Source organism: Chiloscyllium punctatum, chromosome 2 (genome assembly GCF_047496795.1).
Source record: "Chiloscyllium punctatum isolate Juve2018m chromosome 2, sChiPun1.3, whole genome shotgun sequence".
In the NCBI taxonomy this organism is placed as follows: Eukaryota; Metazoa; Chordata; class Chondrichthyes; order Orectolobiformes; family Hemiscylliidae; genus Chiloscyllium; species Chiloscyllium punctatum.
Window position 1 is genome coordinate 56,573,893 of NC_092740.1, and position 24,133 is coordinate 56,598,025.

The 24,133-nt window shown below is 37.8% G+C and overlaps 1 protein-coding gene across 2 annotated transcripts in view; it reads left to right on the top strand.

The window, feature by feature from the left end:
* Positions 1 to 24,133, top strand: part of adgrv1 (adhesion G protein-coupled receptor V1) — a 563,049-nt gene that overhangs the window by 134,133 nt on the left and 404,783 nt on the right. For both annotated transcript variants that reach the window (XM_072582867.1, XM_072582868.1), the window contains 5 exons: positions 6,767 to 6,948; positions 10,241 to 11,052; positions 13,725 to 13,934; positions 22,346 to 22,476; positions 23,818 to 23,917. In XM_072582867.1, the coding sequence (XP_072438968.1) occupies positions 6,767 to 6,948; positions 10,241 to 11,052; positions 13,725 to 13,934; positions 22,346 to 22,476; positions 23,818 to 23,917 (1,435 nt within the window). The remainder of the gene's footprint in view (positions 1 to 6,766; positions 6,949 to 10,240; positions 11,053 to 13,724; positions 13,935 to 22,345; positions 22,477 to 23,817; positions 23,918 to 24,133) is intronic.

Consider the following 24,133-nt stretch of genomic DNA (forward strand, 5'->3'; position numbering starts at 1 on the left):
ATCAAAAGTCTTCTTGAAATCAATTAAATTGAACAAGGAACTAATATCAGTACACAAATGTCTTCCATATCATTGATATTTACCTTGGGATTGGAGCAGCTTTCCTTTGGAGAAAACCCTGATGGGTAGGATCACAATGATAGTGGACTGGATTTTGTGAATCCACTGGGGTGTGGGCAAAATGGTAAACAGGCTCAGAGAGTCATGCAGGAGGCTGCGTTTCAGTTCCCTGACAGCACAAAAACAGCTACAAACCATGTCCATCGTGGAAGGGTACGCAAGTGGGAAACTCGTCTATTAATAGCAATGCGGGCCTCTGACACATCCAAGAGTTTATAGGACCAGGAAGTTACATATTTACAAATGTTTGAGGGAGATGGTGTTTGAGGAGACCATATCTCCTCAGGAAAGCAGTTAGAGATTAATACACTGTTATGCAGGAGTTCATGCAACAAAAATCAGAAGTTGCTGGAAAAATTCAGCAGATCAGGCAACATCTGCAGAGAGAAAACAGAGTTAGCGTTTCAGGTCCAGTGACTCTTCAGAACAGAAATTTCTATTTCTGATTTCCAGCATTTGTAGTTCTTTTGGTTTTCAGTTCACAGAACACTTTGACCACCCACTGCCAGCATCATTGTAAGTTACTCAAACTTATGCCTTCCACACAGTGAATCTTTCCAGGGTTCCGCAGATGATATTTGCAGCATTGCTCAACTAACAAGTCATTGAAACAACAGGGAGGCGATAAATGCGGAATGCAAGAGGTCCCAGCGAATTCATAATACTTTGGTTGGCTGAGGACAGGTAGATTGTCAAGGCAATGGGATCTGGAGCTATTATCAGCTTTCCGCATCTTCAGTGAAGCAGTTGAAACTTGAAGTTAGATTCAGGAACTGCAGTGACTTCTGTCATCTAAAAATCAGATATTGCTCCCACAGGTGGACGCAGTTCACAGAACAGGTCCTGTGACTACATGCATGACTACATTACATGATTCACTTTTGCAGCCTTTGAGATTTTGGTTCACCATAGCCTGGTTCAGTACAGCAGTCCTTTAGCTGTTTTTTTTTTGAGCACCTTCCGCTGTCCCTGTTGCGAAGCATTTGCTGTTTCAAGATGTTTCTCTTGTGGTGTTCAGATTGGTCTCCTTTGAAATGGCTGTCCTCAGCAAACTTTAATCAGATACAAGAATCTGATTACAAGTATTAACTTTGATAAATTGTTGTTCCACAAAACAATTATACTGGAATTCGTTGTGATGTCCTTCCCATCTCCAGTTCAACATGATAAATAATTTGAGTTCTCTCAACTTTCTGAACATTCAGTGGAAAGTCCTGAAGTCCTTGAATTACTTAATTGTCCTTTGTGATTGGCTCTTAAGATAAGGTCTGTCTGATCTTGATAACAGTTGAATCGACAAGAAAAGATATGTGGCTTTTTGGAGCCACTTTGTAAAACTTTTTGTGTTTATTTTAAGAACAGATTAGCTTTCTTTAACAAAAGATATAATGATATAACTAAACATTTTTTTCACAATGGAAGGGGAACCTATTCACTCAAAATACAGTTAATCTGAAACAACAGGAAGTGAATCATTTGGATGCGTGCGTCCTCTCCTAGCAGCAGCGTCAGTGTCTGAGTGTTTTGATACGCACTGGTACCTTTTTTAGTTTACACCAAGGACATGAATTGCTGAGTGGTTCCTTGGTGATGGGCTACTCTCTTCGCCTGTGATTGCTGATGCTTGTCAGAAATCATTGAAGTGAGTTAGAAGTCACAACACAAGGAACATCATTGATTGAACCATTGCTTGGTTAAGATGTATTTCAGCTGCCTTGGTCATTGAAAGGGAGTAGGCTATTCTGGACTTAGTGCTATGTAATGAGCCAGACTTTATAAATGATCTTAAAGTAAGGGAACACTTAAGAGGCAGTGATCATAATATGGTAGAATTCAGACTGCAGGTTGAAAGAGAGAAGGCAAAATCAGATGTAAAGGTGTTATAGATAAATAAAGGTAATTAGAGGCATGAGAGAGGAACAGACAAAAATTGACTGGAAGCAGAGCCTAGTAGTAGCGCAACAATGGCAGGAGTTTCTGGGTGTAATTGAGGACACAGTACAGATGTTCATCCCAAAGAAAAATATTATCTGGGGGTGGGGGAATTAGACAGCCATTGCTGACAATGGAAGTCAGGAAATGTATCAAAGAAAAAGAGAGAGTCTATAAAGTGGCCAAGAGCACTGGGAAATCAGAAGATTGGGAAGATAAAATTCTAGAATTCATCGTTAAGGATGAAATTTCGAAATTCTTGAAAGTGCAGGGTCGGATTAGAACAAGTCAGCATGGATTTAGTAAGGGGCACTCGTGCCTGACAAACCTGTTAGAATTCTTTGAAGAGGTAACACATAGGTTAGACCCGGGAAATCCAGTGGATGTTATCTACCTAGACTTCCAAAAGGCCTTCAACAAGGTGCCTCATGGGAGGCTGCTAAGTAAGGTGAGGGTTTATGGTGTTCGAGGTGAGCTACTGGCATGGATTGAGGATTGGCTGTCTGACAGAAGGCAGAGAGTTGGGATAAAAGTTCTTTTTCGGAATGGCAGCAGGTGACTAGTGGTGTCCCACAGGGTTTAGTGTTGGTGCTGCAGCTGTTCACTTTATGTATTAATGCTCAGGATGAAGGGACTGGGGGCATCTTGGTGAAGTTTGCCGATGATACGAAGTCAGGTGGACAGGCAGGTAGTTCTGAGGAGGTGGGTAGGCTGCAGAAAGATTTAGACAGTTTAGGAGAGTGGTCCAAGAAATGGCTGATGAAATTCAACGTGAGCAAATGCGAGGGCTTGTAGTTTGAAAAAAAGAATTCAGGCATGGACTATTTTCTAAACGGAGAAAATTCATAAAGCCAAAGTACAAAGGGATCTGGGACTGCTAGTCAAGGATTCTTAAAAGGGTGACTTGCAGGTTGAGTCCGTAGTTAAGAAAACAAATGTTATGTTGTCATTTATCTCGAGAGGGTTGGACTGTAAAAGCAGCAGTGTGCTACTGAGACTTTATAAAGCTCTAGTTAGGCCCCATTTAGAATAATGTGTCCAATTTTGGGTCCCACACCTCAGGAAGGATATACTGGCACTGGAGCACGTCCAGCGAAGATTCACATGAATGATCCCTGGAATGGGAGGCCTAGCATATGATGAATGGCTGAGGATCCTAGGATTGGATTCATTAGAGTTTAGAAGGTTGAGGGGAGATCTAATAGAAACTTACAAGATAATACATGGCTTAGAAAGGGTGGACTTTGGGAATCTGTTTCCGTTAGGCAAGAAGAGTAGGACCCGTGGGTACAGCCTTAGAATTAGAGGGGATCAATTTAGAATGGAAATGAGGAGACATTTCTTCAACCAGAGAATGGTGGGCCTGTGGAATTCATTGCCATGGAGCACAGTGGAGACTGGGACATTAAATGACTTCAAGGCAGAGATTGATAAATTCTTGATCTCTTAAGGAATTAATGGCCACGGGTAGAGTGTGGTTAAGTGACGTTGAAATGCCCCTCAGCCATGATTGAATGGCGGAGTGGACTCGATGGGCCGAATGGCCTTACTTCCAATCCTATGTCTTATGGTCTTATGGTCTAACTTGCTAGTGTAGAGGAAACCACATTGTGAGCAGCGAACACAGTAGATTAGATTGAGTGAAGTGCAGGTAGTATGGGGTGGTGTTGTGAGTGAAGGAGGAGGAGATATCAGAATGTCCCAGAGGGAACGGTCCCTGTGAAATGCTGACAATGGAGGAGAGTGGAATATGAGTCTGGCAGTTGCTATCTCAGACTTCTTGCTCAAGTTGGCTTTAATATCTCCATTTACCACCCAATGATGATAGAAATGGTGCAGCATCGGTCATGAGATCATGTGACGTTCAAAGTGTACATGTACCTTTGTGTGGTCCTGGCATTGCCACAAAACTGTTAGCAGGTGACAACAGATGTGTTTAGTTGCCGGTTTTAAATTCAGTTTGGACCAATTTGCAATATAAAAGCTATTCATACTTCCCACAGTTATCACAAAACATCGGTTTTACAATTCTTTTTCAATCCCTCTCCAGACTCCTCCTCTACTCTCATCTCCAACAACAAGAAGGAGCTCGATAACTCCTTTGTCTTTAAGATTAAGGTCATCTGGTCAGCTGCCTCTGTCACTTGCCTTTTGTTTTGTTACCCCAACAGATCAAACCTCCTTCAAGATATAGCACTAAATTTGCATCTTTTAAAAATTTCCTCTGCTGTCTCTGAACACTTTTTATTTTCAAATCTACATTGACTAAACTGCTGACCATATACCTTCCCTTCCTGGCTGCAGTGTTCGTTGATGATATTAACAATTCTTTCTCCTCAGGTCCCTCTCCCCTTCAAATCTGCTGTTAACCTCTCTGCAAAACAAAAAAATAGCCTTTTTGCCTTTGTGAACTGCTAAGTTATTGCCAACACCCATTAACTCTCCAAATTCCATTTAACTTCCTGTCATTTCCCAATTCTTGCCCATCTTTCCTGAATCTCCATCTTTGAGTCCCATCAGTCAGGTTTCTGCCCCAACCACAGGACCAAAAAAACTCTTATCAAATTCATAATTGACATCTGGTGTGATTATGAGAAAGGCAAACCAGATAGCTGATGGCACAAGGCCTAGAGAACACAGATTTGAAGGGATGAGTAAGAAATACGGAGGGAAAATGAAAAGAAGTGTTAATGTAATGAGTGTTAATGATCTGGGAGACACCTGAGGTGGAGGTGGAAGTGGAAATGATTAATGTTTTCAAAAGGAAACTGGATAGGTATTTGAGGGAATTAAGTTGAAATGTGTGGTGCTGGAAAAGCACAGCAGGTCAGGCAGCGTCTGAGGAGCAGGAGAGTCAACCTTTCAGGCATAATCCCTTCATCAGGAACACCTGTTTCTGTAGTGCATTCCAGTACCAGAACCCAATATGTCAGGCTTCCTTAAATTAAAAGAAAATTTAAAAATACATTACAAAGGTACTGTAAAGGTTTAAACAGTTTTCAGGGCAGGAAACTGGCCATGGTGAATCAGCTTCCCATCATAGAAACTGCCCATTTTTCATTTTCATTATGGAGAAGAAAATTGGACATTTTGTATTTTGTTCCAGATGCACCATTCCAGATTATGGTTGCATGTTAAAAATTCTTCCAGTTAGTTTTCAAAGAGTGTTGTTATAAATTATTTATTTGAAGCAGATTTATCCTATTCAAAATACATTTACACTATGTTATGTAGGTTGGAGCTTATCATTTGTTTTACATAGCCCAGTACTTCGGTTTTAAAGTTATTTCGGCTTGAGTTGGAAATCAAGACCCACTGTATCTGGAGTTATCGTTGAAGCTAAAGATTGGTTGAAAAATATTAAGTTCCCCAATTTACCTGATTTGCATACCCAGTGTGATGGAAAGCATTGACCAGATTTCTGTATTTGACAAAAATATAATTTATTACAAGTAATAAGACTCCAGCTACAGATAAACAGTTACAAACTATCAGCATGTAATAAGACTAATGAAAAGCTAAATCTCCTTTTAAATTCCCCCTCACACAAAGAAAACAGACAATGTGAAATAAATTATAGACAGAGGAGAAAAGGTGGAAAGTCAGTTTAGTCGTCTTTGTTCCCAGGTACTGTTTTGAGTGGATCCTTATGAATCTTCTGCTGGCCATTCACGTTTTTCCAGTTGCTTCCACTAGTTGTTAAGAAACACAAAGTAACTGATACATGTATAAAAAGTCTCTGACTTATCACAGCTTATCACAGGGGACGGCACAGTGGCACAGTGGTGAGCACTGCTGCCTAACAGTGCCAGAGACCTGGGTTCAGTTCCCGTCTCAGGCAACTGTCTGTGTGGAGGTTGCACATTCTCGCCATGTCTGCATGGGTTTCCTCCGGGTGCTCTGGTTTCCTCCAACAGTCACAAAGATTGCAGGTTAGGTGAATTGGCCATGCTAAATTGCCTGTAGTGTTAGGTGAAAGGGTAAATGTAAGGGAATGGGTCTCTTCGGAGGGTCAGTGTGGACTTGTTGGGCCGAAGGGCCTGTTTCCACACTGTAAGTAATCTAATCTAAAAGCTTACAATCATTGTTGCAAGTAAAATAAACTGGTTTCTTTTGGTTTACAATGTGGTGACTACAGAGAATAGAGAGACTCCTCCTCAGTTGGGGAAGAGCTGAATATTTCTCTCTCTCTAACTTGTTCTGAGTTTCAATATTTTCAGTGACCTGAGAGCCTAGCGCATTATTAGTAGGCAAAAATTCTCTGTCAGCGATAACTTGTCAAGTTCATAGACCAACGCCAGTAAAAGCTGCATTTGGTCAGCATTGTCTGCAACTTAACTCTTCAATTTGCACTTTGCCAAACAGATGTGTGCACGATTCCTGGCATGGGTGTCCAGTTATTTGCTTTTCAAAACCGCAGCAGCCTTACCATAACATTGGTTTCAAAACAGCTCTTTCTTATCTCAGTCAACAATTTTCTAATTAAATCTCAAAATGAAAAGACACGGTCTTTACAACATTGTAAGCTGAAATCCAGTGAATACAAAAAATCAAAAGAAGTGCAAGGAAGAAGACTGAAGTGATTTCAGGAAGCTAACAGCTAAGTTTTACACTTAAAGTTTTCAGACTATGAGACTGAATGGAAAATGTAAGTTTGAGATGTTTTTAACATGGCTTATAAACTAATTTCAAAGCAAATTGTTTTCCTTTCCAGACTATCCAAGTAAAACTTACCAGTTCTACTTATGGAAGCTCCATAGGGAGGAACAATGTGGCGAATATTATTGTTCCAGCCAATGACAATCCACACGGTACTGTTTATTTCACACAGACAGTGTACAGGGTACAGGAACCATTGGAAGGAAATTCCAAAATAAATGTCACTGTGAAAAGAAGGTGTGCAATAATTTGTGAAAATTAGCTGATTAATCTTTTTATGATATTTCAGATACACTATAATGGGCCATATTTTGAAAAAGATAGCAGTGAGCTTTAACAATGCTCTTCATTATAATGGAGGTGATCTGCCAATAATTTCTGGATTTCACATTTAACTATGCATTTAACTTCTGGAGTATATACCTGCTCAGTTAATTGCTGAATTCCAAAATTGCCATCAGTGATACCTTGCTCATCCACAGGGTGCTCTGTTGTGTCTTCACTGATAGAGTTGACATGAAAGTGAGTGCAACAATCTGGATTGTGCTGTTTGCCCATTAGTTCAACAGTAAAATAGGCTGAAACAGTTAGGCTAGGAATAAGCTTTGATGGCTTGGTAAGTGACGACAACTTAAAAGAAATGCTCTCCATACTTGAAAATTTGGATAATAAGTGTAAGCTTTAATATCATAAGAAGAAGATGAGCAGATTTGGTAATTCGAGTTATTTCAAACATATGCATTACTTTGTTTCTTCTATCTCTTTCCCTTAGTCCTATCTGCCTTCCCAAATCTTTTTTTCACTTTCTGTACATCATTAATATATAATTCATCTTTCCTGCTTTCTGCTTCCTGTGTTGGATTCTGTATGTGTAGTGAAGGTTCTTCAGTTTGTTTGGTTGAAGAACCTCATTATACCTTGCCCTACTTTGACACAACAGATCCCGTTGTAGATGTTATCTGCTGGATCAGGTGCCAGATTTGGGCAAATCTTTGCTCTAGGAGTGGAGAGAATTTTGCAGGCAGCTATCAGTGAGCTGAACGATAAATGACATCCATTCTTCACCACTGTTTGCAAAAGCTAGGCTCATGCATTAAATAATAAAGCGCAACAACTAAAATGCAACATGTTGATCCTTTGCAGTTGATCATATTTTTATGTGTAGTTATAGATAACATTATAGCCCCAACTGGTTTACCAGAGTGTAACTGGACATCTTATTAGAGTTTAATGCATAAAAGATAGTCATGGTGAGTTTCACTACAGAATATGGGGAATGTCTCATTTAAATATGCAATTATCATTGTCAGTGTATACTTATCAGACTGAAAAATAATAAATAGTTTGTGTTGGATTCAATGACCTGAAAATTAAATAAACTAACGTCAATTGTAGAAGCATCATGATCACATGGTGGTGCATTTCAAATAATACAATTGTAAGGTAAATCTCCAAGAGTATGTGGTTTGAAACTATTACAAATATTATTACCATCTCTCAGGGTCTCAGTTGAACATGTCAGTTAGTTTCCCTTAAATAAAAACTACTTTTACTTTTCATGTTGAGGTTTTTTTTCATTAAATGCAGATAATTTAGGGCAAATACAAACTCTTGACTTTTTCTTTTAGTCATTGAGATGTACAGCATGGAAAGAGACCCTTCGGTCCAACTCATTCACACTGACGAGATATCCTAAATTAATCTAGTCCCATTTGCCAGCATTTGGCCAATATGCCTTTAAACCCTTCTTATTCATATACCCATCCAGATACCTTTTAAATGCTGTAATTGTACCAGCCTCCACCAGTTCCTCTGACAGCTCATTCCATACAAGCATCACCCTTTATGTGAAAAAATTATCTCTTAAGTCCCTTTTAAATCTTTCTCCTTTCACTCTAAACCTATGTCCTCTTGTTCTGGACTCCCCCCACCTGAGGACAAGACATTGTCTATTTATCCTATCCATGCCCTGAATGATTTTCTAAAATTCTATAAGGTCACCCCTCAGCCTTTGATGCTTTAGGGAAAACAGCCCCAGCCTATTCAGCTTCTCCCAAAGCTCAAATCCTCCAACCCTGGCAACATCCTTTTAAATCTTTTCTGAACCCTTTCAGGTTTCACAACGTTCTTCCAATAGGAGGGAGACCAGAATTGCACACAACATTTCAAAAATGGTCTAACCAATGTCCTATACAGCCACAACTTGATGTCCCAATTCCTATACTCAGTGCTCTGACTAGTAAAGGAAGGTGTACCAAATACTTTCTTCACTACCAGCTCTTTCCTTACATTCATGCTCACTGTGCCCACTGTGCTCAATTCCTAAAAGTGCATGAAACTCATGGACGTCTAAGACCATTTGTTCAGCTGCCTGTGTCTTGTTCCTTGACCTCAAGGTTCCATCTTTTCCTGAAACTCTGATATCCAGTCTATTGCCACACTTTCTTGTCTTTTCTGAACTCATCATGTTCATCTCCCAATTCTTTGACCATATTCCCTTTCAACATCTGACCATACAACTTCCTCTTCTCATGATTGAGGACCTTGTGAATGTTGCCTATAATCATCAATTGCCCTTTCCTTTCAATTTTCTTATCATCATCATGATATGCGCTTATAGGGAACAGAGATTATGCATAAATGAGCAATTTTCTGATTGGCAAAATGTAACGGGTGGTGTACCATAAGAATCAATGCTGGGACCCCAATGTTTTACAATTTATATAAATGATTTGGAATGAAGCAATTAAATTATGGTTGCTAAATTTGCTGATGAAACCAAGATAGGTACAAAAGTGAGATGTGAAACGGAGTTAAGGAGACTACAAAGGAATGTGGAATATTTGAGTGGACAAAAATCTGGCACATGAAGTGTAATATGGGAAAAAGTGAAAATGTCCATTTTGATAATAAAAATAGGAAACAAGCATATTATGTAAATGGTGAAAGATTGCAAAACTCTGAGCGTAGAGAGATCCATGTTTCTTTGTGCATGTGTCACAAAATTGCCCATTTAAGACAGATGAGGAGATACTTTTTCTCACAGAAGGCTGCAAGTTTTTGGAACTCCATGCCAAAAATTGGTGCAAACAGAGTCTTTGAATATTTTTGAGGCAGAGGTGGGTAGATTCTTGTGTGTACATTGTTCATAAGCAAGGGGTTGAAATGTTATCAGGAATAGTAAGCAAGTTAGCGTATCAGATAAGACATGATCTTATTAAATGGTGGAGCAAGCTCAAGGGGCCTAGTCCTGTTGCTTTTTCTTATGAAGCACCTGATAATTTTTGTGACATTATAGGTGCCATGTAAATGCAAGTTAATGTTATGATCAGTTGCCGTTAAGCAGTGTATGAAACGTGAGCCTGTTGTGATGCCGAAACTGATCCTATTGGTAAACATTAATGTGTAGATACATTTACACATGTAGAAACCAAACCTTGAGTTTAACAGGAATGAAAAATCATGTGTACACAAGATATCTATATGTATTTTGTAACCCAGTGTTCAATTGTGCTTGCTTTCCCTATAGTGGAGGCCATTTTGGACAACTGCGAATATTTTACAGCACCTCCAAAATTGATTTTGTGGACTTTTTGGTGAAGGATGGACAGGACATTTTCTCTTATTATGAACCACCAATCACTGGATTTGTGAATGGCCAGCCTATTCTTCAGGAGAATGTTTCTCTGACGAAGGATGCTTTTCATACATGTGCATCTATTTGTCTCAAGGAAGAAGCTTGTTCAGCCTTCTCGTTTACAAATTTCTCTGGGATAGCCCAGTGTTCTTGGGTAGCTTCGTTGCCAAACATACTGACCAACAGTACAGAATTCATAACATATCGCAAGAACAGTTCGAGTGTATCTGCTTTGCTGAGTGCCCAAGCGACAGCTGGTAGCGACTATGAGCCAGTCACTGGATTATGGGCGAGCATGCATGATGGAGAAGAGTTTGCTAATCTCTCAGTTACAATACTAACTGACAGCATACCTGAACGTGATGAAAAATTTGCCGTTTTACTTTTGAATGTGGAACTATTGAATGGAATGGTCATTCCAGCAAACCAGCCCACAATCGGCCAACCAAATATCTCCACTATTGTAATAGCTATGAATGGAGATGCATTTGGGATCTTTTTGATATACAGTACACATCCAAATGCCACAGCTAAAGGGAGTTATCTTGAAGTAATGGAGGCAACTCAGACAACAGTGCAACTGGTCATAGATAGGAGTGGTGGGAGTCTTGGTGAAGTAACAGTGGAGTGGAGTGTGGTTGGTGGTACAGCTACAACAAACATTGATTTCATTGGTGATGGTGAAATTTTAACATTTGGAGAAGGTAAGGAAGCTATATGTGTATAAATTAATGTTTTTTTTTGATGATTTCATCATTTTTAGCCCATCCTGTATTCAAACTTAATGTGTATTTCTGGCAGTCTATTATGACAAATACCTTTTGTATTTTTCTCTTAACATGGACTTTTGTCACCCTTTTTCCTAATCTTGGATTGAGACATGTCCAATAATATGCCTGGAATGCACAAAGAAGGTCTGTGTTGATGATTATTCCCACACCACCCATACTTTCTCTCAATGTATCAGTATATTCATTTTGTTCTGTCACTCTCTTGCATTTACCTAACTCTCTTTTAAATACATGTGTGAAGTTATGCTATGATCCCAGCTGATGGTAATATTGTAGAAGTCATCCCAAAATGAAACCTGGCCTGATGGATCATATGTTTCATTTTTGCATTACCATGGTTACCATGGTGGTCAGTCATGAAATATTCATGGGAGACTGCAGACATGTCTTAACAACAGAACATGAATTTATTACATGAAATAGATAAAGAAAGAACAAATAGAGCTCTTTGTAACATTGTTGGAAAGACCATAACACAAACTGCAAAGTAGTATTTTAATGTGTTCTCAAACATTTTTTTAACAAATACTCAAATCCAGAGAACTTTCACTTCTACCCCAACTTCTTAAGATTTTACTTAACTGGATCCTCTCAGTTTTTTACTTGTATGTGGGGGCAATTTACGATTTTTCTGAGTCCACTGGCACAAAGCTTTTGCAATTCTGATGAGCCTTTACTTCTTCCGTTCTAATAATTTGAGGATTTCTATCCACATTCTGCTGACTTGTAAATCCATAAACTAAAAAACATTGGCAAGGATAAATGCTTCCCTTGAAATTCTGTATTCTCACGCTGGGCAGAACTCTTCTACATTCTGAACTGAAATCATGAACCTTCTATTCTGAAGTCAAAATTAAACTAATAGTCTTAATATAAACTCAACAGTGCAATTTTATCCATTGACACGACAGTAGTTCAACCAGACACATAACTGCAGTCAATAACTTATTTTAAGAACTTCAGTTCTTGAAATTGAAGCACTTCATTCATTGCTTCAAATAACTGACCTGTCCTTTAAAAAAAAGACTTTCTCAGAATTGACCAGTTTCCATTTGTTTCTACTTTTAAAGCCAAAACAAAATATTGAGTCAAGTCTTGATCAAACTGTACAAGGCAACAATTGGACCACACCTGGAATGCTGTGAACACTATCCAAGGAAATATATCTTAACATTAGAGGCATTATATAATGGTCACTAGACAGATCTGTGCTATGGAAGGTCTTTGACTTATAAGGAAAGTTGAGTAGGTTGGCTGTGTACTTGAAGAGTTTTGAAGAATGAGAAGTGACCTTATTGATATGTACAAGATTCTTAAAGAGGTTGACAGGGTAGATGCAGGAAGATTATTTCCTCTTGTGAGAGAGTCAGTGGCCAGATGGCATAATCTCAGAACAGGGGGCTCTCTGTAAGACAGAGATGAGGAGGAATTTCTTCTATGAAAAGGTAGTTAATCTGTGAAATTCTTTACCACAGAGGATTGTTGATGCTGGGTCACACTATATTCAAAGCTAAGTAGACAGATTTTTAATCAGTTAGGGAATTGCGGCACATAGGTAAAGATAAAGTCATGGTAGTCCTACCAGATTATAGGGCTGCTCTCTCATTAAAAAGTTACCAGGATGTTGCTGGAGCTGAAGGGATTGAGTTATAAGGATTGGCTGGGACATTTTCACTGGAGCACCGGAGATTGAGGGGTGACCTTATAGAGGTTTATAAAATCATGAGGGGAATGGAGTAGATGAATAGCAAAGATCTTATCCCCAAGATGGGAAGTTCAAAACTGGGGGCCATATTTTTAAGGTGAGAAGTGAAGGATCTAAACGGGACCTGAGGGGCAACTTTTTGACACAGAGGGCGGTTCATATGTGGAACGAATTGCCAGAGGAAGTTGTAGATTTAAGTACAGTTACAACATTTAAAAGACATTTGGATAACTACATGAATAGGAAAGGTTTAGAGAGATATGGGCTAAATGCAGACAGGTGGGACAAGTTTAATTTAGGAAACTTGGTTGGCATGGATGAGTTGGTCTGAACGGCCTGTTTCTGTACTGTATGATGAAATGACTCTATGACTTGTGATAGTTTAACCTGAGGCTCACCACTCATCAGCTGAGGGGTTGACCCTATTTGAGGTATATGGTGAAAAGAGGAAGGTGGATTTGAGAATTCTTACTTCAGCCATTATCTCATTGAATGGTGGAATAGATTCACAGGGCTGAAAGGCCTTCCTCTGCTCCGACATCTTATGGTTTTGTAAATGGTTTTAAAAATATATATTATATACCTTTCATTAGGTGTAGGTATCGAAACCATTTTCATGCCAGTTTTCGTTTTAAGTCCTAAATGTGTTAATAATAGATTTTCATGGGATATTGATCTGTATAATAGTTTCAAATCATTTGAGATATTCTTATAAAATTTCAACACAAAGTAATCATTTTGCTTAAACAGATGTGTGGTGTTTCCAAATTTCCTTCATAACTATCTGGATTGGAAACTGTTGAAAGTGGTTTTGCACCTTACTTTAGCCATAAAATATAAATAAGTAAGTCAGGAAATTAAAACCTTTTTTTATGTGCAGGTGAGGATAGGAGACTTATCACATTAAACATTGTGGATGATGAAGAACCAGAAGACAATGAAACCATCCTCGTCCGTCTAACACATACTGAAGGTGGCAGTCGTATTCTGCCCAGCTCTGACACTGTCACTGTGGTCATATTAGCCAATGATTATGTTGCAGGAGTAATTAGTTTTCACGCATCCTCCCGGTCTGTCATTGGACATGAAGGTTGGTTTCTGTTTGTAATGGCAACCATTCTAATAATCATCAATTTCGACAGTGCCACAGTCTTCCTAAGCCTTAGTTTACTATTTTAACCATTTACAGATATCTTTTCTTCAGTTCTTGTTTTATAAAAGTGGAAGAAAATAGAATAATAACCAACATTCTTCATGTATGTAAAATTGAAAAATTGAATTTCATGTCAAGTTGTTTTTACTTTATCATCTTGGTACTGTAACTAGATAAACCTTAATCAATGATCCCTAAAGGTTTAAAAATTGTCTTCATCAATGTACGAATTTCAGTAAAGCTCACAAATAACGTGTAAAATCTAAAAAAACCCTCTCTCAGATAAACCTTAAAATGGCATTTGACTCACAGCAAAAAAGCATTCCAAAATTTGACTGTTTATAATTTTAAAATGACAGGCAGCTGTATATAATCAACACCAATCAACAGGATATCTTTTGCTTCATTCCAGTTGGAGACTGAAAAATGAAGAGTTACTAGTGTCTGTTTTGATTTACAGCATTTCAACAGGATGAAAGTATTTTCTTAAGGACTAATCCATGCCATGTTTCTTTCTTGGATTCTAGTCCAGGGGTTATACCTTGTCCTGTCAGGAGATTATTATAAATCATGTTTGACAAGCTTAAATTGACTGCATATTTACGGTCCTTGAACATTGATACTTTACTGATTATGTACCGATTTATTGCTGCTCAAAATTCCATATGAACAGTATGTTGATGATCACTAATGATTCTTAACATGATTTATAATATGTAGGAATGCTTATGAGCCATCTATATTCATCATTTTTCCATAAGAATTGTTAAAATGTTCCCACCCTGGCTAACTGTAAAAGAATGAAAATTGATTATTCAATTTGTAATCCAAAAAGTGAATGGATATTTGAACCAACCTGACGCAGTCTTAATACTTATGTAAAAATGATGAAATTCTTACAGATGGCTCCTGATTTTAAAAATATACACTGTCTTCAGTTTAGCATTTTAAAGATATCATTGATATGATTTATGCTGATATTTTTACAATGGGGTGATTTTTGCATTAATATTTCTGTTTAGCTTGTCATTGCTGCAACTGAAGTAAAGCTCTGATTGACCAAATAAAAAAAAACAGCAGTTTTGGTTAAAGTGAATATAAATCTTGAGAATGCATAGGCTTTTAAATAACAGCAACTAGAATATAAGTTGCAAGAGTTATTTTAGTTCACGGAGACCTTACAGGTTTCAGCTCTATCTGATTAGCCTCAAATAAGAGTACTGTAGCATGATAAAGGGTATTGTAGTTGTGACTGAACTAGTAAACAAGTAGTTCAGAGTGTTGGCCTAATTATTCAGAAATCAGTGATTTGATTTGTTAAATTAATGATGGCTGCTGGGGAGAGATGCTAAAGATTAGTCTCCAGATCTGTGTTTGGCAGTATAAACAACCTTTATTCAGAGCTCTGTCACCGCGTTTGTGGGAAAGGCCAGAGACTGCTGTGAATCTGGCTTTCATGTGGGGCTCAGTAAGGTTCAAGATATTTATACATACGGCATTACAGTGGTTACATTAGACATTAATTTCAGTACTTGTCACATCCCCACTGACCTACACATCCAATTCTGTGAATGCACGATCAATGATGGACAACTTCATGGTCCACCTCAGGTTTCCTATGACCTCATGATTTTTACCGGACATCATTGTCATCAGGCCTTGGGATCTTAAAACATGTCCCATTAATTTACATTCTAACACCGATTGTTATGCCCCTTCCTAAATATTTGTCGGCTGCATCGTATACTTGCTTTTTACTAATGACTTTTCAAGTTCAGTCATGCAATTCCTATTGCTTGCAGACCTTAGTACAGAAGATTCAGAAGGATAAAAACCGAAAGAACTGTGGGTGCTGTAAATCAGAAATAAAAACAGAAGTTGCTGGAAAAACTTAGCAAGTCTGGCAGCATTGTGAGGAGAAATCAAAGTTAACATTTCGTTAACTCTGATTTCTCTTCACAGATGCTGCTAGACCTGCTGAGATTAAATGGATGCTAATTTATACCAATTGTTTCAGGAGCAGCTTCCCTTTTATCTGATTTGGAAAAGTCAAACAAATCCAGTCTGTCTAGGCAAAAGTGAGGACATGCAGATGCTGGAGATCAGGGTCAAGATTAGAATGGTGCTGGAAAAGCACAGCAGGTCAGGCAGCATCTGAGGAGCAGGTAAATTGACGTTTTGGGCAGGAGCCCTGATGAAGGAGCACCACTCTAATCTTGACTCAAGTCCAGTCTGTCTGTCTAGCACCTGCCTTTTACAGCTTCTTCTATTGTACATGCTCTAAGATGGTTTAAAACAGAAATGTGATAACAAAGTGGACTTTATTATTATTACTTTAAATTCTTTTCATATAGCACCTATCCAAATCCCATCAATAGGCTTGAAATTCGAGTACCTTTACAGCTCCATCAGGTCATTAGAAAAAGCTTATTTGGATTCTTAAGACTGTACATTACATTCAAAGTGGTGATTCTTAGTTCTCTCAAGGTCGTAATGACCCTGTTTCACAATTATTTCTGCCCCACCTTGCTACATTATTTATCTCTTGGTACTCTTACTAGATTATCTTATATCTACTAAGTGTTTTAATCTTCCTGTGATGGAGAAGACGTCCCTGCAAGGATGTTGATCAAAACCAATCTTTGTTATTCTGGGATCATCCTTTTTCATTCATGCTAAACAACATACTTCAAGCTGTGTGTTCCCAAACATCTCTTATCAGATTGCCTCTTACAGACATCTGCTGCTGTAAGTTGTACAGAACTTGCTACATTTTAATTTGTAAGACCCTTTGTTCTATCTGTTACCTTCTACCTGTTATCTTCTCCTCAAAGCTACCGTTGTCCTAACTAATGATCTAACTTTAATTCTGATTCCAGCAAGCTAATTTAGTTACTACAGCCAAAACATTTTTCCACCTTATATATGCCAACTAAAAGTCCATGGGCAGACATCTAGTGCCACCTCTGGCCATGGACTGCCCAGCAATGACCATGTAACAATGGGATTGCCATAAAACCCCATCTATTTAATTAATATACTGTACGGAAGAAAATCTATCCTCCTTACACAGTTTGGCGTTTGAGACACCAAAACTACAGTCATATCATTGACTCTTAAAAGCCTTCTGAAATAGCCTAGCAAGTCATTTATTTGTCATCCATGTTTTTCAAGGGCAACTAGAGATGGGCAATATATGCTGACCTCATTCTTTGAGTGAATGTAATTAAAAAAATGTCGATGGCAAGAACACAGAAACTAGGAGCAGGAATAGGCCGTTCAATCCTTCAAGCTTGCTTCACCATTTATTATGATCATGGCTGATCCTGTACTTCCATGCCATAGTCTTGCTTTCTCCCCGTACCCCTTAATCACTTTACTATCTAAAAATATATAGGTCTTTTCCTTGAATGTATCCAGTGACTTGGCCTTCACAGATCTGTGGTGGAGAATTCCACAGATTCATTATCCTTTGAGTGAATCAATTTTTTCCTAATTTCAGTTTTAAATGGTCTACTCCATGTCCTGAGATTCTATCTCTTTATTCTAGATTACCCAAACCTATGAAAACGTCCTCCCTGAATCTAGTCTGTCCAGGCCGGTTAGACAGGGCTCATACTATTCAAACAGATCGCCTCACTTCCTGATAAATTGTGATGAATGCAGCCCCCGTTGAACCAATCTCTCGTCATAGGATAGTCCTATCATCCCTTCAGTTCTGAAGAAGGGTCACTGAACCCGAAACATCAACTCTGCTTTATCTCCACAGATGCTGCCAGGCCTGCTGAGTTTTTCGAGCAATTTCTGTTTTTGTTTCTTTTTTTAAATTCGCTCATGGAATGTCTGGCATTTATTGTCATCCCTAATTGACTGAGGGCAGTTAAGAGTCAACCACATTGTTGTGGGTCAGGAGCCACATGTAGGCCAGACCAGATAGGATGACAGATTTCCTTCCTTCAAGGACATCATTGAACTAGGTGGCTTTTTTCAACATTTGACAGTGGTTTTGTGGTCATTGTTAGATCCTTAATTCCAGATTTTTTTATTATCTTGCAATGTAGGCCAACTTACCAATTATTATTTCTAATTGCTTACTGCCCCTCCCTGTGTACTTTTGTTAACTGGTGTACCAGTGTTACTGTTTTATGACCTTTAGAGAGCATCAGATCCATCAGTACATCCAGGAAATGTTAATGGACAGCAATTGTAAGGGGTCATGAATTGTAGGTGGAGCAATGTTGATTCAAGTCTGAATATATTTATAATTTCAAATTGGTTGTAATCTAGAAATGCCATCGATAGTTTTTAGATTTGATTATGCATTATCCAAGTTAAAAAAATTTATTCCTTAGATTGGTGCAGTAACTTTAGGTTAAGTCATAAAATGATGATAAATCTGAACTTTGTGATAGCACAGGTGTTTCAGTGGTTAGCACTGCTGCCTCACAGTGCCAGGAACCCGTGTTCGATTCCAGACTTGGGCCACTGTCTGTGTGGAGTTTGCACATTCTTCCTGTGTCTGTGTGGGTTTCCTCCAGGTGTTCCGGTTTCCTCCCACAATCCAAGAATGTGCAGGTTAGGTGAATTGGCCATGCTAGATTGCCCATAGTGTTAGGTGCACTGGTCAGGGATAAATGTAGGGGAATGGGTCTGGTGGGTTACTCTTCAAAGTGTCGGTGTGGACTTGGTGGGCCAAATGGACTGTTTCCACACTGTAGGTAATCTAATTGATCAATTTTCAAAAATAAACTACCCTAGGTAGGTGCATGCTTAAAATCTTATCTCATGATTTTCAGATATTGCTGGGTAAATGCCTTACAACAGTGAAAAAACAATTATTCTGTTAAGAACTGTGAGATGTTGAATAAGTTAAGACCTGTATACGTAATAGTATTATTTGATTAAGAAAGAAATGAAAAACCTTCATGTAACATCTAAAATTATCATGTGAATTTTTATGATAGAATTTTATTTTCAAAGTATGGTGTAATGTGAATGTAGTTGTTAAATATGTGATTCAAGTAGTAATTTACTGGCTTGACGATCCATTAAGATTGCCTTTCAGAAATTGCAGTGCATAAATGGTTAGAAAATGATGTGCAAGTCTGGTGTATAATTCATGATTATGTATTTAAGGGAGAAGATGTTAGGGGCACATGTTCCAATTTCCAGATGTGTTGGCTTGTAGAACTGTCATTTATTCAACTATATTTAAAAGCCAATGCAATATTGTATATACTGGGAAAACTGTTTGAAGAATGTCTAATGATCTCAATTCTTATCACAATGTGTTTCTGTGATCACTACAATGTAATTTCATCATTTTAGAAAATTGCATCATTTTAGAAAAATCTTTTGTTAAACTTAGTTTATAAAATTTAAACTTCGAAAACGTTAATTTATTTGAGCAGGATTATTGCAAATATTGGGACTAGTTTAAGCCTGCAACATTTTTAACCATTTTAATGTTTTTACAAGTGTAAATGTTCACATTCTGTATGCTTAACACCAGTAACAATTTTGCTAATTTTTTGCGTATTTATTTTAGACTGAAAATTGTTTTTCAGCATTTAAAAACATTTCTGAAATTGTAAGTTTTCCTTTTGTGATTTTTTTTGATTTGAAAAAGTATTTTCACTTGGAATAAACAACCATCCCATGTATTTTTTTAGTTTAATAAATGGTTGCTCTTTTGTTTTATGATTACTTTGAATTTTTACATTTTTCTATGGATGTTGGACTGCAACTAAAGCCTTGCTTTAAAGCCTTATGGCATTTTTCTTACACTTTTGCGATTTTCAACCAATTTTTTATATATTTATAAATATAGAATAGATATTTTTAACATTCTCATAACCCTTGGCTTTGCGGATAAATGTAAATATTTTGCTGCATGTCTTTCATCTAACTGTATAGTGTTAATGGACTTAGCATGCAATAACATAACACAATGATCTAGCTGGCACATACAAGCATGACAATTTGGCATTGTTGAATTCAACAAAAATATAGTGCAACAAGAACACTGAGATGGACAGTTAAAACCATTTTGTGCTGTGTCATGTTCCAACTTTGCTGTAAAGTAAATTACTTGGCAGTAAAGGTGATTGCATGTTTCAATATATAACCATTGAGCTATTCTGAATTCATGGTCTTTAAAAAGTTAAGAAACTTCAATGAGTGAAAACATTCTATTGATTATAAATGTCAAAACAAAGTATTAGTTATTACTGATGAAATTATTTGCAACATGCAAAACCTTTGTGGCATTTCCTTCATGTGCATGTTTTGAGTTGTCCCTTTTTGCACTCCCAAGTATTTATGCACACAGAATATAGTACAATTTGGATAATTTAAAGCTGTTGTCTATTTCTTCATTCATATGAGGTAAAGCTAATTGTAGTTAAACATATGTGAATATAATAAATAGCTGCTCAAATGACAAATTCTAAACTTCCTGTTTTTGGTCATACACTTTTTTTATTAGAAAATTACACCTTTATTTCTTCTGCCCCCCTCTTTGGTACTTTTGCTTGCTCCAAATCATTTTTAAAAATTCTCATTGTTCATTGTATCCACAAGCACCAGCTCAAGTGTCACACCAAATTACTATTACTCCTTTCCACCCTCAGAATCTCTGTTGAATTAATTGTCATCCTAATAATTTTAATATTTTAATAATTTTAATCTCTCTGTTCTGAATTCACGAGCCTTCTTCCTGAAAATCACTCTCCTGATATAAACCTTCCAAGCCATACTTGGAGATCACTTTATTGAGTTTTGCAAAACGTCCTTCATTTAAAGAGATCAATTCAAAGCACCTTGAAATCACCCTCCAAGTAATTATTTGGAAACTTTTACAGCCACTATCTTCAACTATATTGGCTGTTATTACTGAAATTTTGTAAACAAAAATTGCAGTGCACAAGATGTGTGCCACTAGGAAATTTCCTCATCTGTCTATTGCTCCCTCCACTTAATCAGAGCATGAATTTAAGAAAGGGTTGTAACACTGCAATAATGAATCTCGATTTGTTCCTCATCAATCATGACTCTATACTGAAAATATGGAATAATGAATTTACCTGGTAATTTGCAGATGGAAGATTCAAAAACTCTGGTCTCTGAATTATCAGAGTGGATGTATGACTGACATGAGCATTAGAACTTACGGAAATCAGGATGCACTGATTTACCTGGGAGTTGTCCAGGAATTCTGGGTTAGCGATTAAATCTAACTGGGCATTAGTCATGACGCTTCTGATGTAGAAAGCTGGATTATAACTTGCCATTTGATTGCTGACATGGTCACCCTCCTGATCTGGTTCAACTAACCCCAAACTGGTACCTTGCCTACTTACCACCTACTCATACACCCTAACTCTCATTCATTCACCCATAACCCACCTTCATATTTGCTAATCTTATAATCAAGCTTTTAAACTCTAGCCCTTCTCTCCCATTCTCTCAAACTCTGTCTCTCTCTCCCTCCACACGCCCATACACAAAAATATACACGCACACTAATGTCGATTGTAAGGAAAGAGCAGCAATTGTTTCCTTAAATGATCTGGGCTAAAGGTGGAACCTATAGCTAACTCAATCAAGTGGGATTCCTATGGCAGGAGGACTGGGGAGTTGAGGGAATGCAGAGTTTGCCTGGTGATGCAGAGTAGTTCGTACCACGTAAGTGACATGTGCCTATGAAGGTCTGCTGCACATAAATGAATGGATATTGTATTTACTTGGTTGTTACGTTATTGTTTAATTAGTGAACTTGTTAAGCTGAAATCCTTACTAAATTGTAAATGTCTATTGTGGCTTTAGTTAATTACATTTAATAAAATGCCTTGACACAGAACTCTCCATATAAAGCATGTGGTACAGTGTTAGCATTTATAGAACTGATTTTCTTTAGCAATTAAAATTTAGAGGTAGATTTGTTTTCAGTTTTAATGTACAGAGTACAACTGAAAATTGTTTACACCTAGAAAGCAATAGGCTGAAAGAAAGTACTTTTAATTATCCACTTCTATGCAATTGCTTTGTACTGCAAGACTGAGTCTGGATTTGAACCATTCCTCTTCATCACTGGTATTTAGGAAAAACAGCCTGTCTTGGTTGAGTTAAAGTTCGATTTCCAGCATTTGCCTATGAAGGCTGGACATTCTAGCATTGCAAGGTTACACAATTATTTATTAAGATATTTTTGTTTTTAAGTTATATGTATAATTTTGCATGAAGTGTTTGGTTAATCAGCAAAATGAATGATACACAATTGTTAGACATACAACAACCACTTTAAAATGGGTTGATGATTCAATCTGACTTAATCTCCTAATTTGTAGGAGAAAGTTTGTTGCTGTGGATTGAACGGAGTTCACCTGGAAAGGGAAATGTAACTGTTGACTGGAACATCCATGGAAAACATGCCCAGGAAGAATTTTCAGATATGAATGGGACTCTTTCACTTTCTGATGTAAGTAATTAGAACAATCCCCTCAACTATTGTGCACCACCCTGCTCCCTTCTCCACATCAGTAATTGGCTGAATGGAGGATTGCTCCCTCACACCTTCTCCCTCTGCCCTACACACACTAACTCCATTTGCCTCCCTCCCTCTGCATCCCTCCTTTCCTTCACAGCCTACTTGGTCCCCACTCTTATTGTAGTGTCTCACTGGAAAAAAACATTTTTTGTTTTAGATTTAAAGACATTGGAGAAGGAACCTTAATTTTAAAGTATCTTGTCCCTCATTTCAGATATTTTTCATTCATTCATGGGATGTGGGTGTCACCGCTTAGGTGACCATTTATTGCACATCTCAAATTGTCCTTGAGAATGTAGTAAAGATCTGTCTTCTTGATCAGCTTAAGTGCTTGGGATGCAGAAGCTTCCACAATGTTGTTGGGGAGGGTGTTCCAGGATTTTGACCCTGTAACTGTGATGGAATGGTGATATAGATTGAAGTCAGAGTACATGCTTCTGCTGGTCTTGTCCTCCTTGGTGTACGAGGTCATGGGTATGGAAGATGATGTTGGTGGAGCCTTGGTGAATTACTGCAATGCAACTTGTAGTTGCTATCTCTATGTGTCAATGGTGGAGGGAATGAATGCTGAAGGACATGGATGGTATGCAAGTCAAGTGGGCTATTTTGTCCTGATTTATCCTCATCCTGGGCTATATTGGAACTTCACTCATGAAGTCAAGTACCGAGTATTCCTTATACTCAGGACTTGTGCCTGGTAAAAGATGAACAGGCACTGGGAAGACAGGAAGTGAGCTACTCACCACAGGGTTCTTAGCCTCTGATGCACTGTTGTCACCACAATATTTATATGGCTGCTCCAATTCAGTTCTGACCATTGAATATCACTTGTGTAACATAAATGTTGCCTGTCACTTATCAGCCCAAGCCTGCATACAGTCCTAATCTTGCTGTATTTTGGACATCGACAGCTTCTTATCTGAAGAGTCACAAATGGTGCTGAACATTGTGCATTTTCAGCAAGCATCCCCACTTCTGACCTGATAATGGATGGAAGGTCATTAGTGAATCACTGACGATGGGTCTTGAGGAACCCCTGAGGAACTCCTTTTATGGTTTGATTTATTATTGTTACATGTACCAAGATACAGTGAAAAGTACTGTTTTGCTGCTATATAGACAAATCATACCTTACATATACCATTATACATTTACTGAAAGTATAATCTCTTCTAAGTCCTCCAGTGTAGTATTTGTCCTACTGGTGCCATGATTTTTGTCTGCATTTCTCGTTTATTCTCTCTTTTCTAATTATATATGCAATCCTTTTAGGGTTTTCTCAATACATCTTTTCTTGTCCACTTATTGGATGATATGATTCCTGAAGAAAAGGAGGAATACAGAATCATTTTATCAAATATCAAAACTCAAGGTAACCATTAAGTCCAGTAATTCATATGGCTGTTAAATAAGGATTGTGCAGAAAGAATAAGATTCGTCATTGCAAGGAGGATTATAAGGAACTTGACTAGGAGAGGATGAAGAAAACAGAAAGGAGCTCACTTTTGGCTGTTGAATCCTTAAATCACTTGTTATTTAATCCACAGGCTTTAAAACTCTTAGATTTATGTTTCATTCAGTTTTGATG